The sequence below is a fragment of the Diplotaxodon limnothrissa genome, linkage group LG14 (genome assembly GCF_057381915.1).
Source record: "Diplotaxodon limnothrissa isolate DT_005_m linkage group LG14, D_limnothrissa_male_GT1.1, whole genome shotgun sequence".
NCBI lineage: Eukaryota > Metazoa > Chordata > Actinopteri > Cichliformes > Cichlidae > Diplotaxodon > Diplotaxodon limnothrissa.
The window spans coordinates 22,741,937-22,757,128 of NC_140609.1; the positions used below are offsets into that span (position 1 = coordinate 22,741,937).

Sequence of the window (15,192 nt, forward strand, 5' to 3'; positions counted from 1 at the left end):
CCTTGTCCATTAGTTTCCAGCATTTCTCCACCGTCTTTTTGTCCACGGCCCCGGGCTGGTGATGGGAGTGGAGGTGGTGATGGTGTGGCTGGAAGGCATCCTTCATCATTCCGATGATCCCCCCGCCTTTCTTCAGGTTCCCAGCCATGTTCGGGCTCGGCTAGGGTCGGCCACAGCGGCAGACAGGCGAGGTGAGGCAGGGCAGGGGGTCAGGGGGACCGAACCGCCGCCTGGAGTTGGTTGGACCGGGCGATGGTGATCCCGTACCCCCTGTGAGGACAGCGCCCGAGCGGCGAATCCGAGCCAGGGTCCGACGGGGGTAAAATGAGGGAGGAAGAGATGACTATTGGATAAAGGCTCCCATCAGTAAATATAACATGATTATTTGGTAGATAAATGTCCAGATTGTGGATAAAACAAGCCCAACGGTCACTCACACCCTGCACAAGTCCCCCTCTGTGCCGCAGCTAGCAGGCTGCGTTGCTCAGCGTCTCCCTCTCTCTCTGCAGGGACCCACGCAGGCTAATTAACGGAGCACCAGACCTGGCTCCTCTCGCCCTCAGCTGGAGGACAATGGCAACGGTTTCTTCGCAGGACTCGAGCGTGTCCTCGCCTCCGTCCAAGCCGCGATGTCGTTCCTCTCTTTTGTCAGCAGCAGCTCTTTTCGGCTGTGCCGTGTCTTCAGGGGAAGTTCAGAGGCTGTGTGACACTGTCAGCACTTGTTTGCGGGCTGCGAGCCTGACGACACAAAGCGCTCAGCGACGACCGAGGAGAGGAAGTTGAACTTAAAGCTGCGAAAGCCTCACGGTCATAGACGGGAACTAGGGTGAATAAATAATTATGGGATTTAAACATTGCCCAGCATTTTCTGTTTCCCCCCTCTGACGTGTATGTGCGGCCCTTTCCTTTCCTGTACGTCCTCTTCCGTTAACCCCCACCCTCTCGTCTCTCTCCCCGCTGCCCAAACCCTAAACTCCCCGCCTTCTTTTTAAAGCGCGTTCTCGATAAATGAATGTAACCGAGCACGCGCGTCTGCCTGTAGAGCATTCATAAAATCTCAGTGAGATGCTGAGTGCATCTCTGAGTTCTCCCGGCTCGGGCCTCGGTAACCCCTAGCAACAAAAGACGCTTTCACATATACTGAAGGCAGCTGGCGCTGTGCGCGTTCCCCAGTCATGTGTGACTGGCTGTTGTAAAAGTCACTCAACTATCAATTAAACCGGACACTTTGTTTTATGGCTGCTCACTCAGCAACCAGTGCACAGCAACAGAGTCTCACCACCATACAGTAAGCGTAGGCCCTCTGTGAGCCTGTGCGTGTCCGTGGGTTGAACAGGCAGCCTTAAGCAAGCATGTCCCCGAAGAAGAAGACAAAAAAGACCGCAGAGAAAAGTCCAGAAAAATGTAATCGAGATGCTTTTTTTTCTTTCGTGACTGCAGATCTTCTATTTCTTACACATATTTCTGTGTTGTTACAGGTCAAAATGACGTGGAAGAAAAGCATAGGCACAGTATTCTGGATATAGCCATTCTGCAGGATCACATAGGTGAGCCTTGAGGTTTTATTCCTTTATAAATAATAAAAACAGATTGTATGATTATTACATAAAGGGTCAAACTGAAAATGACTTAGCAGATCCATTCCTTGTCATGTCTGTTCCCTTTTAAATCGCTGATCTCCCATGTTATTGGGTTGTATATAGATTTTAAGTGAGTTATTAAGAGATCAGTCTTTTGGCCCATAAAAGGATAGAAAATACTAAAAAAAAAAAAAACATGTTTTAAAACGTCTAAAAGCAATACAAGTGGAAATGAAAGCCCACATGTTAAAACTTGACTGCATATTTGGGCATGTTTAATGGATAATTTAGTTTGCATCAATACAAGTTTTGATAAGAAAGTAATTTCCACTTTTGCTTATGAAAACAAAAAACAAAGAAAGCTCCCTCTGGTTTGTACGTTCAATGCCTGCATGTGTTTGTGTGACTTCCTGCAGCCTTACAGTGTGAGGCTTTAAGAAGGGTCCAGTCAGACAGAGCTGACCTGAGGAGACGTGTAAGAGACATGGAACAGAAGCTGCAGCGCGAGAGACAAGACCACAGGGACATCTACTGGGGTGGGTACAGATGGGGCACGAATCCAAAATTAGTCTGTCTTTTAATAACCTGATCAAAGTGCGGATCCCTTTGGGAGTGAGGACAAGGGGTGTGTTTGCCGAGGTTAGGGTAATTTTTGAGGAACAAAAAATCTAATTAGCCGGGCGCTTAAGCTGATTGCTGTATTAGCTTTTCAAAGTGAATCAGCAATGAAGTCTGAAATAGCTGACGCAAATGTCATTCTAGACCTCAGTCGCCAGTACAAAACCATGCAGACCGAACTGACCAACAAGGTGAAGAAACTGGAACAGGAAGTCAGCCAACTGAAGGAAGACCTTGGTATGGTCTATCTATATTTAAAGTACAATCAAACAAATGGATCCACATAAGAGTTTACTCTCTGTATTTGTATAGCCCTATCCCAGGAGGAACTGAGTAAAGAGAAAAGTGAGCGTAAGCAAGTGGAGCAGGAGAAGGATGCCATCATAGCAGACCTTCGACAAAAGCTGGACAACATGGAGTCAGACTATGAGAAGATCCTTCATGTGAGTTTCAACACAAGGCAGTTCAAGCACACACTGTGGCAACAATACGCATTTGAAAGCCTACACGTATACGAAAATACCCATTTGAGGTAACCTTTTGCACAATGTGGGGCAGCTTTGTCTTGTATGTGCAGTTAGGCCAACCCTCAGAGAACTTGATCTCAGAGTTAGTTCCGCCAAAGTCATGGGAAGGTACTAGCACTTCTTCTTGTTGGTCAGACCTGCAGCTTATGTGTGACTCTTGAAAGAGCAGTGTGATGACACCAGTTTCTTGAAAGTCAAGCTCCTGAATGTATGATTGCTTTGAGCTGATAATTCAGTCTAAAATGACAAACTAAGCAAACGCTAATAGAGCTGTCATGGATGTTTTATATGAGTTAAGTGACTTAAAAATGATTCATATGATATTATGATGATGCTGATGAAAACTGTTGCAGTTTATGTCTAATAATCGTAGGTCAGAAATACTAAAAAACTAGATGGAGTGTACAGTATAGATGTGGTTTAATTCTTCCCCCATAAAATGACATTTGCCGACTTCCCCTGTATCCTCAAGTTTTGACACCTTAGTACGTATCAATAAAGATGTCCTTTTATGACCATTAGAGTAGTTTTTTTTTTCCAAGTGTAGCTGCACAGGCAGAGAATGTCCTCACTAACTTCTGATGCAAAGTGAGTAATTTTCTTCTATAAGCAGGCCTGAAATATGGTGCTTAGTTCAGAAAACTTACTACGCCATTACAAACTTTGCAGCTTTACGGAACTATCAATGCACATAACACCAGAAATTATGCAATCAACATGACCGAGAAACTGCTGTAAAAAAGAAGCCACAAATAGTACTGTAGAAAAGTATTCGCCCTCTTCCTGATTTCTTATTTTTTTGCATATTTGTGACATTTACATGCCATTTGAGACACTCTTCTTCGCAGAATTATTTTCATTCATCTATATTGGAGGGTTTATAAGTATGAGTAGTATGCGGTCCTGAAGCTGCAAAGCTGCCCAAAACCATCACACCACAAAACCAAGTTTGATTGTTGATATGATGTTCGTTTTATGAAATGCTGTGTTAGTTTTATGCCAGATGTAATAGGGAACCTCCAAAAAGTTCAGCTTTTGTCTCGTCAATCCACAGAAAATGTTCAAAAAGCCCTTGGGGTTCATCAAGATGTTGCTTGGCAAATGTGATATGAGCGCCTCCTTTTTCAGCAGTGGTTTTTCTTCTTGAACTCACCCATGGATGCCATTTTTGCCCAATCTGTTTTTATTGTTGAATCACGAATTCTGACCATAACTGAGGCAAGTGAGGCCTGCGGTTTTTTCGATGTTGTTCTGGGTTCTTCTGTGACCTCCTGGATGAGTCATCAAAGTGCTTTTTTTGGTAGGCCTGCCACTCCTGGGAAGGTACAACCCTGTTCCAAGTTTTCTCGATAAAGTTTTTTTTTTCCATAAAGTCCTAAAGCCTTATAATGGATTTGTAACCCTTTCTAGACTGATAGATGTCAATCACTTTGTTTCTCAGTTGTTTTCTGTCAATCGTGGCATGATGTGTTGCCTTTTAGCCTGCTACATTTTGTCAGACAGGTTCTTGTTACTTGATTCAACAGCTATGTCAGCAATTTAAACTGGGTGTGGTAGGTGAAACTGAACTCAGCTTTTTGTTTGGGTTATCTCCATCTAATATTAGAGTTTGTTTTATGACCCAAAACATTTAAGTGAGACAAATATGAAGAAAAAAAAAACTCCACTTCCTGGGAGTTTTTTCCATTAAGATGTAATGGATGAGGGATGGGGTCATTGTTGACCTTTTCGCTAGCGCCCGAGTCCGACTGGCTGGCTACAGACAGTGCATGCAAATTTTCAGCGCTCAGATCTTCAAAGGTAAGTGGTCAAGCTTAGAGCCCTGTTCGAGGGCTCAGCCTCTGATCGCAGAGATAGGATTTTAATATGTAATTAACATTATTCCTCTCTTCCCAAGTATGACACAGAATCTAATTAAACCTCCTTCAGTGCACCCTTACAACTCATCAGTGATAAAGGTGGTTAAGAAGGGAGGGAAATCAGGTTGGACAAGTCGGTGACTTGAAGGGAAAATCTTAGCTTGCATTTTAATGCTGCCCATGTTTTCTGCAGGAGACTCTCGACAGCCTGAGTTCCCAGCTGTCTGCGACTCGACAGGGTTGGGAAGACGAAAGCGCAACTCTTCATCAAAAGTACAAGGAGCTGCTCTCTGAATTTGGCCTAAATGCCCTGGATCTTTAAAATACAGGAGTCTGACATATACAGTAAGAACAGCAGTGAGATGTGTTTGTTTAATGCTGTAGCTACAGCACTGACTCTGTTTGATCTGCTAGAGTGCTGTGTATGGCTCACCTGTAACTGTATGGATGTTAATGTATATTTTAGAATAGGAAATAGATCACCATGTAGTGGCATGTAGCGCCCACTAGATGTAGCAAATGACTGCTTGTGGTCAGAAAGATGGTGGCCACTGACACTCAGTTGCTATTAGAGCATTACAGTGTGTATACCAGAGGTGGGACCAAGTCATTGTTTTGCAAGTCTCAAGTAAGTCTCAAGTCTTTATCCTCAAGTCTCAAGTCAAGTCTCAAGTAATGTCAGGCAAGTCAGAGTCGAGTCTCAAGTCACTGGTGTAAAAGTCCGAGTCAAGTCACAAGTCTGAAACTTTGAATTTCAAGTCCTTTCGAGTCTTTAAAAAAAACAAACGAAAAAATAATGTTGCAGTTATATGCTAAATGTAAATATTAGACCATGTAATTTTAAAATCTGTGTTTTTCTCAACACATACAAAATAGTGAACTTAGAAAATATACACAAATTGTGAAATTGCACCTCTTTAAAATGCAGCTCAATTAAACTTAGCTCCAAGAATAATTTTCACCGACAGTTCTGAGATACGCTGCATGTTATTCTTGGATGCGGTTGTAGGACCAGCTTTAAAATCGCATGACAAAAATATCATACACATTAAAAAAAACTGTATCACCAACGTAGCCTGGACAACATTTGCTAGTTAGATGAAGTCAGCTATCTCATCGTAGCATATTTATATGCATATTTATAATTATACGGTTCTTGGAGTGAGTGCATACACTCATGAAGTTTAGTAACTTCCGGTCACTGCAACAAGCCCAGGTACAGTTTACCGACGGATGGGTGCAGGACCTTGAAATGCACCGTGTAGAACGAAAGACCATCGTACGTATCATAAGTTTACCAGTCTCACAAATCGTCTTCATAAATACACATTCCTTAACCGTTTATTAATATAACCTTTGAGCTCAACGGTAATTAATTAGTAGTGGAAATAATTTCTGGTAGCATCACAGAAATGTAGCAGTGACAATAATATTGTATGCTGTAATCGTACTGGGCAATTAGTGATACAAAAAACCTGTTTTATCCTGTGAATAAAAGTATGTGTTTTTGTCAGTGTACCATAATAACATAAGCGAAACGCAATATTGTGTCAGGACAATTCACTATTTATGCACAATAAATAAAGGAGCATAGCGCGACAATTTCTGTTCAGCGCCAGACTTGCTTGTAACCTATATCACCAATTATGTTAAGAAAAATGACGCATTAACTACAACAGCAGACTGACCTTTGTGTAAATTAGTGATGTGCGGATCGATCCTGAAATATCGATTCCTCCGATACCAATCATTTATGTTCTAGAATCGATTTTCACATTAAAATATCGATATTTTAGTAATTTAGGGTAAATTTGTAGTTTATCATTAACAGGAACACAGTGGAAAGAAACTATATCATTCGGATTGTCTACATTCAAAGGAACTACTTCCTCTTCCGCCTTTCATAAGAAACTGTGCGAAATACGGCTGTATAAATGTCTCGCAGCCGCTGGCGTGCTCACTCACAACAATGTTTGAGCGTAGTTGGAGTCATGTACGAACGTATTTTACCTCCACAAACAGTTTGCGATACATGTGGCAAAAAAGTGAGGTGTTGTGGCTGCTTCCACCTGAGGACCCGGCCTTCGCGGTCTAAAGAAAGCCGGGTAGTACGTCATGAGCTCCCTCGGTGGAGTGAAACTCTGCCGTCTGCTCCTTGCTATCTAAAATATAACCGGGCGCTGACTTAAACTGTCGACCGTCTCACACTTCTGTTTAATCAGTTTTCTGTTTGACGTTTATTCAGCTGTGTGAAAACCCCGGAGGAACCCTCCCGAGGGATTAATAACGTTTTATTTAATCTAATCTAATCTAATAACTTTAATCTCAGCCAAACCGATTTACTCACAAACAAATAAAACACTGAAAAAGCCAAACAATAACATTTTTAAGTTATCAAAGTGACTTATACAGGTCCTTCTCAAAAAATTAGCATATTGTGATAAAGTTCATTATTTTCTGTAATGTACTGATAAACATTAGACTTTCATATATTTTAGATTAATTACACACAACTGAAGTAGTTCAAGCCTTTTATTGTTTTAATATTGATGTATGGTTGTGGCAACATCATTAACCTTGTCAAACACCTCAGAGTAAATCATATCACAGAATATGACGAGCTTATGTTGAGGCGAACTGAAGAAGAGGACAGGGACAGGTGCTGCTAGGGCGAGACAGACGTCTCTCATGGAGTCCTTTAGTGCTGCAGGCAGGCAACGTGTTCAAATAGCGCACAACTTCAGGTTTTTTTTATTTCTATATGATGAACTCTGCATTATTAAGTGATAAGAACAAGAAATCTGATGTCCTGTAATCATTATGACGCTATAATTTGAGATACAATAAATAAAATGTTTTTGTACAAAGTATCGGTATTGGATCAGTATCGTCGATACCACCCTGAATATTACTTGGTATCGGATCGGAAAGGAAATCAGTGGTATCGCACATCACTAGTGTAAATGCTTGGAGCAGACTAACCTGTGAGCTGGAGTGTTCTAGGACGTTATATTTGATCTTTGAATGGCTGCAATCCAGTCGCCTCTTTGTTACTTCGGAAACATGGCTCGAACAATTTCTCTTCAACGACGTAATCCGATAACAACCGATCTCTTTACCCGTCGGCTTCCCGTGGCTGTCATGCGACCGGCTATTGCAGTTAATAATACAACAGCTTCTTGACATTTTTGTGTTTCTTTTTATCGCTGTGTGACTGATTTTAATTGAAAGCCTGCGTGCGCTAGTACCGCTTGCCACGAGTTCCCAGAATCCTTTGCGGTTCTACCCGTGAATGACGTCACATTTTCAATCTCCATATAATATGCATGTTAAATTTTATATTTGGGGTAAAATATCAAGTCTTTTCAAGTAAACCGGTTCAAGTCCAATTCAAGTCCCAAGTCATTGGTGTAAAAGTCCAAGTCAAGTCACAAGTCTTAGAACATTTTTTCAAGTCAAGTCTAAAGTCATAAAATTAATGACTCGAGTCTGACTCGAGTCCAAGTCATGTGACTCGAGTCCACACCTCTGGTGTATACTGTATTTTATATGAATATTAGTAGTACAGTAAGTATTTTGTTGTTTATATAGAAGAGCGCAAAATCCAAAAAAGCTGCATAAAACATTTGGGGGTTACAATAAAGTGGTGAAAATGAATAAAGCTGTTGGTGAAAAAACTGTAACTATTGTGATTTCACAACAAGTATGCATGCTAGCAGAGATGGCAGTGTAGATAGAGTTCTCTGTGGCAGCCTTTGAGAGGCCAAATATGGTAAAAGACAACGAGGGAGACGTGAAACAAATGCACGATGTAAAGAAAACCACAACTAATGCTCAGTATCAAGCAGATTAATACTAAGCAATAACAAGAGAAAGGCACGGGGGGAAAAAAATTAATCATGCAGGAAATATGATTCAGCTGCCCCGCATCAATAAAACCTGACTTTCCCTGCAGGGAGCGAGATAAACACATTTTATTTTCAAGGCTGTCACTTGTGCATCTTTTTTCGTGGCCCAGTGCATTTTTTTAGTCTCTCATCTGTGGGGTAATGAATCATTTACTCAGGGATTAAGATAATTCTGTGCTCTGACGGCCAATTAACGCAGGAACTCAAGAGGCCTTTATCAGAAAACCAATATTTCCTCCTCAAACCACCAGGAGCTGTTGCCCGTTTCAGTTTGTTTAGGGCTTAATGGGGTCGACTGCAGTAGTTAAAATGAGAACGGCATAGTGCACCTGTTAGTGGAGGTGCAGAAAAATAACGATTGGCACATTGTGCCTTATCTTCCCATAGTGGAAATGTTATGAGCCCTGCAGCAGTCAGTGATGGAAGATGTATTAGCAAGCACGGATAAGTCAAATACAGTTTAAGCATCAAAAAGAAAAAAATATTTGTATTACATAGTGTTAGGTATTTTAGTACCATGGTAGCATTTACTGGATATTGTTTTATAGTGACATTATACAGGAAAACTCTGTCATTCAATAAGGCCCCTTTGTTTTAGTTATTTTTCTCTTTGACCCAAGAATTGATGTGTGAGAATCACAGGCTGGTACAAGGTTGAAATACCACAGAGATCACTCCCTCAGCTACATTAGTTTCTTAATCTTTTAGACGCCTGTTGAAGGCCAAATGGTTTGTTTCAGATTTCACTAATGAAAGAACTCTTCGTTTTGTGCCTTGAAAATATGTCGCTGAGATAATCACAATTGTAGCTGAACTGATAAACTACACAAAGGATGCTTCTTCACCCATGGGCAGGAAGACGCTGCCTTATCTTGGTCTGTACTGGTTTAAACTGATAAATCTGCTGTCTCATGAATTTTACCCTCTATATAAACTGTTATACTTGTGAATAAAGTTGAGTCAATTTGGGAAGACAACCTGAAGCAGTCTCTGTTTTCTTGTTCTCCCAAGCTGCTCCCGAGCTCGTACTAACACGCTGAATGGCATGCTTGAATATTACTTGAGAATATATTTGACTGTGTTACAGACTAAGGGACATTCTCTGCTGATAGGTGAAGGTACATTCTCTGCTGATAGACGTCCACGCCTCGAAGGAAGTCGATCCACGGATTAGGCCCTGGAAACCGTTTCCTTCAATTTTGGTGTCAGAAGTGGGATCCTGACGAAGGTAGGCACTCGTCTTTTATTTTATAAGACTGTGTTATGCCTTTCTCAGTGATCCACATAGAAACGGGATACGCTGACGAGGCCTTCTTCAGTGGCCCACATAGTAACAAGTGGGATACGCTGAGGAGCCTTCGTTAGTGGCCCACATAGAAACACAGGAAGTTGCCTGTTGTTTTGTAAATAAAAGCAGAAAGGACACAGGAAGTTGCCTGCTGTCATAAACTAAGAAGTTGCTCACCAGCAGAAAGGACACAGGAAGTTGCCTGGGGTCATAAAACGAGAAGTTGCTCGTTAAAAAGTGAGAAGTTGCTCACTAAAAAGATAAAATTGCTAGCAAAAAATCAAGTAACCTCAGGTGTGCCACAGCAAAATAAAAACTAACTTAAAACCTTCAAGCGTCTAAACCCCTCTGGAAATCACTGACCATGGGTCAGAATAATTCAAAGACCTTAGACGGGTCCGATAAAAACTCAAAATTAACTGTAAAACCGAAAAAAATAAAATATAAAATCACAAATAGCGGCTCAGTACGACTCCCACTTCCGGTTACGTTTAACCCACGCTCGCGAATCAATGAAGACTTCCATGATTACGTATCCAGAACATGCGGAAGTGCTTACGTGACTGATTTCGTCTCGAACTTAAGAACTGTAAGTTTAATGCATCCTAATGTATTTCCGGAGCCCTATCCCGAACGATTATCGCCAGAAAACAGGTCAGTAGAAATGTTAAATACTATTTGTGATAAGGAAAGTAGGCTGATTAAAAAGTCCTGTAAAAAATATATGATAGAATGTCGTGATGTGATCAATCGCATGCTACCACTATGGAAAAAAGGACCCGAGCCAGACGTAAATGCTTTAAATCAAGCCAGTGTAGGCTCTAGTAAATCCACTGCAAAAAAAAACTAGCCTTATATGCCCATCCGTTCAACCTACGGCTCCGCCGCCTTATGATGAAAAGACAGAATTAATAGCTGCTGCGGCGGCTGCACGTCATCAGCGCGTATATCCTGATATAACAGCAGAATCCCAAAGGAGTGAGGAAGGCACTGAAATGACACCTAAATCAGAAGAAGATGACTGGTTTAACCTAGATCAAAGACAGGAACGAGAATACACTGAACGAGAAAGAGAGTTACAGGAACATAAAAAGCAAACAAAACAGTTAATGACAGAGTGTGAGGAAATCATGAAAGATCCTTTAACTGAACGTACGGAAGCTGAACTGCAGCAAGCCGTTTCCGTCATAGATAATCATGTTCAGCGCCACACTAGAGTAGCGAATGGTTTGACTGTGCCAAAAGCAATAACTAACACCAGAAATTTAATAAGGAACTACTTAAAGCAGAAAAAAGAGGAAAAAACTCAAGAGGGCCCCCACAAAAACACCCGTTATAAAGAAAAGCAGGGATCACAATTTAATGACGTCAGCACCTCCCTCCCGTTCATGATAATAGGGGACATGTGTTGCCTTCAACCCCCTAAAATTTCAGAGTTAGCAGCAACCATTAAAGAACTTCCCGATCCTCTAAAAAATCCTACAGCCTTTGTTTCTGCATTACAGAGAAGTACCAGATACCACCACTTGGGTGGGCCTGATTATAGATATATATTATGTCAACGAATCCCAGGTGTGACTGAATCTCAGCTTATTGAAGAAGTAGAGGAACTAGACCCTAAAAATGACCAAGCAGCCAACACCACCTCGTTTTTGTGGATAAACGATGACAAAATCACAGCCTTTTTTCAAAATCTAAAGAAATTTCTGCTCACAATGTCTAGAGATAAAATCGATTTAAATGCAGTAACCATGTGCAAGCAAAAGCCAGATGAATTTATTCTAGTGTTTATGAAACGTTTCATGCACTGCTGGACTAATGAGGCATGCATGCCTGAAGGTGGAAATGATCAGATTTTCATAACAACATTCTTAAACAATATTCATCCAGAATGTTCACAACTATTGAAGCTGACTGCCACTGATAATCTCTATGACATGAAGATAAAGAACTTTATCACACTTGTCAAAACGAAAGCCGGTGCAGATCTTTTTCCCAACAGCACGAAGGCTAAAAGTGTTAAGATGATGTTGAATTTTGATGTTGAAGGCTCAGAGGAAAGTGAAAAAATGATGTATGCAGGGGCCCCGTCCCCTCAACAAGCGCAGCAGGGAGATTTCAGAAGGAGAGATAGGAGTGGAGACGTATGTTTTTATTGTGGAAAAATAGGACACTGGAGGAGGGAATGCAAATCAGCAGCACATAGGTCTCAACCACAAAACACAGGACCAGCTCCTGCCACTAGGCGTCAGCAGAGCTCTTACAGACAAGGTAACTGGCAACGCAGACAGGAATCACATCAAAATAATGGCCCCTTTGCACTTAGGGAGCAACCTTATAATCCACATTTTAATCCCCACCCATATGATAACGAAAGACTGGACCGACAATAGGGAGGCCCAGGTGAAGATGAGGGACAGTGTGAAGCACTACACACGATGCTGCATTTGCAATTGTCCCGTAACACAGAAAGCTTGCCCATGTTAGATATAGAGATAGGTGAAAAGACTTATTCTTTTTTAGTTGACAGTGGAGCCACTAAAAGTTCACTGTCTGGAAAATTCTATAGTGGGCCTGTTTCCTCTGTGTGCATCAACACCATGGGAATAAACGGAACTCTAGTGCAATGCCCCAAAACTCATTCTCTAAAAACACGCTGGGGCCCAAAACCAGACGAAATTACATATCATCCATTCATAATTATTCCAAACTCGCCTGTGAATTTATTAGGCAGAGATTTATTGGCAAAAATGAACTTGTGTATTTCATTTAACACAAAGGGTGAAATGTTTGCAGATACTGATAACAGCTATGTTTTCTAATGCTCTTGCAGACGTAACCGCGAAAGCAGCTGCTGCCTCACAGCAACCACCCAGAAAGGAAGTATTATCTTTGCCTTTACAGCTGCCACTTGTCACACTCCCAGACTATTTAGAAACAAATGTTGACCTAAAATTCATACAAGAGCAAGCCTCTGCCTTAGATTACACTTACTGGGAAAATAATGATTGTACCTTAGATAACAGAGACGGCTTATACAAAAATCTTGAGGGTTTGATTGCCCTCCCATCTTCACTACTGTCAATCCTTGTCCGCCATTTTCACGATGTGAGTCATGTCGGACAAAGAGGGGTAATAGGAGCAATAAAATCAAGATTTGTAATCGAGAAAACATCACACGCAGTAAAACGCATATTAGCAACCTGTCTAACATGTGCACGAACTAATGTAGGAAAACCAAAAGCAAAACATCAGCATTTACCACAACCAGATTTCCCATTTCATACATTACAAATTGATTTTACACACATGCCAGCACAAGGAAGCATCAAGTACTTACTGGTAATAGTGGACCAATTTAGTAAATGGGTAGAAGCTTATCCAACATCAAAAGAAACTGCACAAGTAGTCTGTCAAAAGTTGTGCAATGAAATAATACCCAGATTTGGAATACCTCACCAAATTAACAGTGATAGAGGACCTTCATTCACATCAGAAGTAATTCAAAAGTGTGCTAAAACTCTAGCAATAGACTGGAAATATCATGTGCCATACCATCCTCAGAGTTCAGGAGTTGTAGAAAGAATGAATAGGACCATAAAAAACCGCCTGACTAAAGCAATGATAGAAACAGGAATGACCTGGGTCAAACTACTTCCTCAAATCCTCTGCGAGATTAGAATGACTCCATCCGCAGCAACCAAATTATCTCCATTTGAAATAATCATGGGAAGACCGTTTCCAACACCATGGTCAGCCTCCAGAGGGGCACCGCTATTGGAAGGGGACATAGACACTGCATTGTCTGACTATGTTCATAACCTGGTAGAAACACTGAATAATAACTATCAGAAAGTTTGTCTCTCTCAGCCTCTCCCTTCCATAGATCCAACCCATCCGTGGAAACCAGGAGATGCGGTGTTGGTAAAGTCGCTAAAACCAAGGGCACTCGGGGAGGCCGCGTGTTCCAGCCCCCAGACTGTACTTGCAGTGACGAGAACCAGCATCCTAACAGACGGACAACCTCAGTGGATTCATGCCAGCAGGGTTAAGACCAGCCCCACCAAACCACCTAAGGCGTCGGATCAAGTAGATGACGACTCAGGCGAGCCAGCGCCCGGATCCAATACACATACACACACACAATCACTGATTAACACACATCGCCTGAAAGAGCCAAGACTCAGAAAGCCCTTTGATCCCCCGCCTGAACAACAACAAGGTACTCGAACATCCAGCAGGAACAGAAAGCCTAGAGTACCACACAATGTCTAACCTGATAAAGATAGACTCGTTTCATCCTGATAATGGAGAAAATGAAATGCCCATTGTCATCACACGACGCTTATACGGGGTCTCTCGAACCTGGGACCAGGCCAGGAGACGACTGAAGAACTGTGTTTTTTATATATTTAGGTTATTAATCATATCTACTGCATTAACCTTAGGATTTTTATTTACTATTTCGTATTGTAAAGTGCAACCCTGTTCACATTTCTGCAAGCCACATTCTCAATGATAACCCATATAGCTACCAGTACAGCTACTTCAATGTATTTGCAATTAGCACAAATTGATCCTGAGGATGTGCCAGATGTTACCAATGATGTTCCTGATGTGTATATTGAACATTAGGTTGTGAACTATTACATTTTATGATTTGCTTTTTATATTATGTTATTACATTTGTGATTTTTCCTTTCTATTTGAGTTATTATTTTAAAAAATAATAAAAGAGGGGAACTGTTAGGTATTTTAGTACCATGGTAGCATTTACTGGATATTGTTTTATAGTGACATTATACAGGAAAACTCTGTCATTCAATAAGGCCCCTTTGTTTTAGTTATTTTTCTCTTTGACCCAAGAATTGATGTGTGAGAATCACAGGCTGGTACAAGGTTGAAATACCACAGAGATCACTCCCTCAGCTACATTAGTTTCTTAATCTTTTAGACGCCTGTTGAAGGCCAAATGGTTTGTTTCAGATTTCACTAATGAAAGAACTCTTCGTTTTGTGCCTTGAAAATATGTCGCTGAGATAATCACAATTGTAGCTGAACTGATAAACTACACAAAGGATGCTTCTTCACCCATGGGCAGGAAGACGCTGCCTTATCTTGGTCTGTACTGGTTTAAACTGATAAATCTGCTGTCTCATGAATTTTACCCTCTATATAAACTGTTATACTTGTGAATAAAGTTGAGTCAATTTGGGAAGACAACCTGAAGCAGTCTCTGTTTTCTTGTTCTCCCAAGCTGCTCCCGAGCTCGTACTAACACGCTGAATGGCATGCTTGAATATTACTTGAGAATATATTTGACTGTGTTACAGACTAAGGGACATTCTCTGCTGATAGGTGAAGGTACATTCTCTGCTGATAGACGTCCACGCCTCGAAGGAAGTCGATCCA

General features: G+C 41.3%; 2 protein-coding genes across 4 annotated transcripts in view; one reads left to right on the forward strand and one right to left on the reverse strand.

Annotated features, from left to right (window-relative positions):
* The window catches only part of cbl (Cbl proto-oncogene), a 33,340-nt gene extending 32,434 nt beyond the window's left edge, over positions 1-906 (reverse strand). Inside the window, exons 1-2 of one of the 2 annotated variants that reach the window (XM_085370648.1) lie at positions 440-906; positions 2-270 (exon numbers count right to left, since the gene is read on the reverse strand). In XM_085370648.1, the coding sequence (XP_085226774.1) occupies positions 2-148 (147 nt within the window). In that variant the 5' untranslated portion in view covers positions 149-270; positions 440-906. Of the gene's footprint in view, position 1 lies in introns of both variants that reach the window. The other variant, XM_085370647.1, reaches the window with a different exon arrangement.
* A 431-nt stretch (positions 907-1,337) lies between these two features.
* drc12 (dynein regulatory complex subunit 12 homolog) lies at positions 1,338-4,906 on the forward strand. 2 transcript variants are annotated; one of them, XM_085371632.1, is made up of 6 exons: positions 1,338-1,404; positions 1,479-1,547; positions 1,997-2,116; positions 2,343-2,435; positions 2,511-2,641; positions 4,778-4,906. In XM_085371632.1, the coding sequence occupies exons 1-6, from the start codon at positions 1,353-1,355 to the stop codon at positions 4,904-4,906; spliced, it is 594 nt and encodes a 197-aa protein (XP_085227758.1). In that variant the 5' UTR covers positions 1,338-1,352. The 2 variants fall into 2 exon arrangements, with proteins under 2 accessions (XP_085227758.1, XP_085227757.1); XM_085371631.1 differs by having other exon boundaries at positions 1,353-1,413; positions 1,476-1,547.
* Positions 4,907-15,192: the final 10,286 nt, after the last annotated feature.

Coding starts and splice junctions, on each gene's coding strand:
- drc12 (XM_085371631.1), top strand. CDS start 1,353: ATGTCCCCGAAGAAGAAGACAAAAAAGACCGCAGAGAAAAGTCCAGAA. Junction 2,117..2,342: donor CCACAGGGACATCTACTGGG/GTGGGTACAGAT, acceptor ATGTCATTCTAG/ACCTCAGTCGCCAGTACAAA. Junction 2,642..4,777: donor ACTATGAGAAGATCCTTCAT/GTGAGTTTCAAC, acceptor TGTTTTCTGCAG/GAGACTCTCGACAGCCTGAG.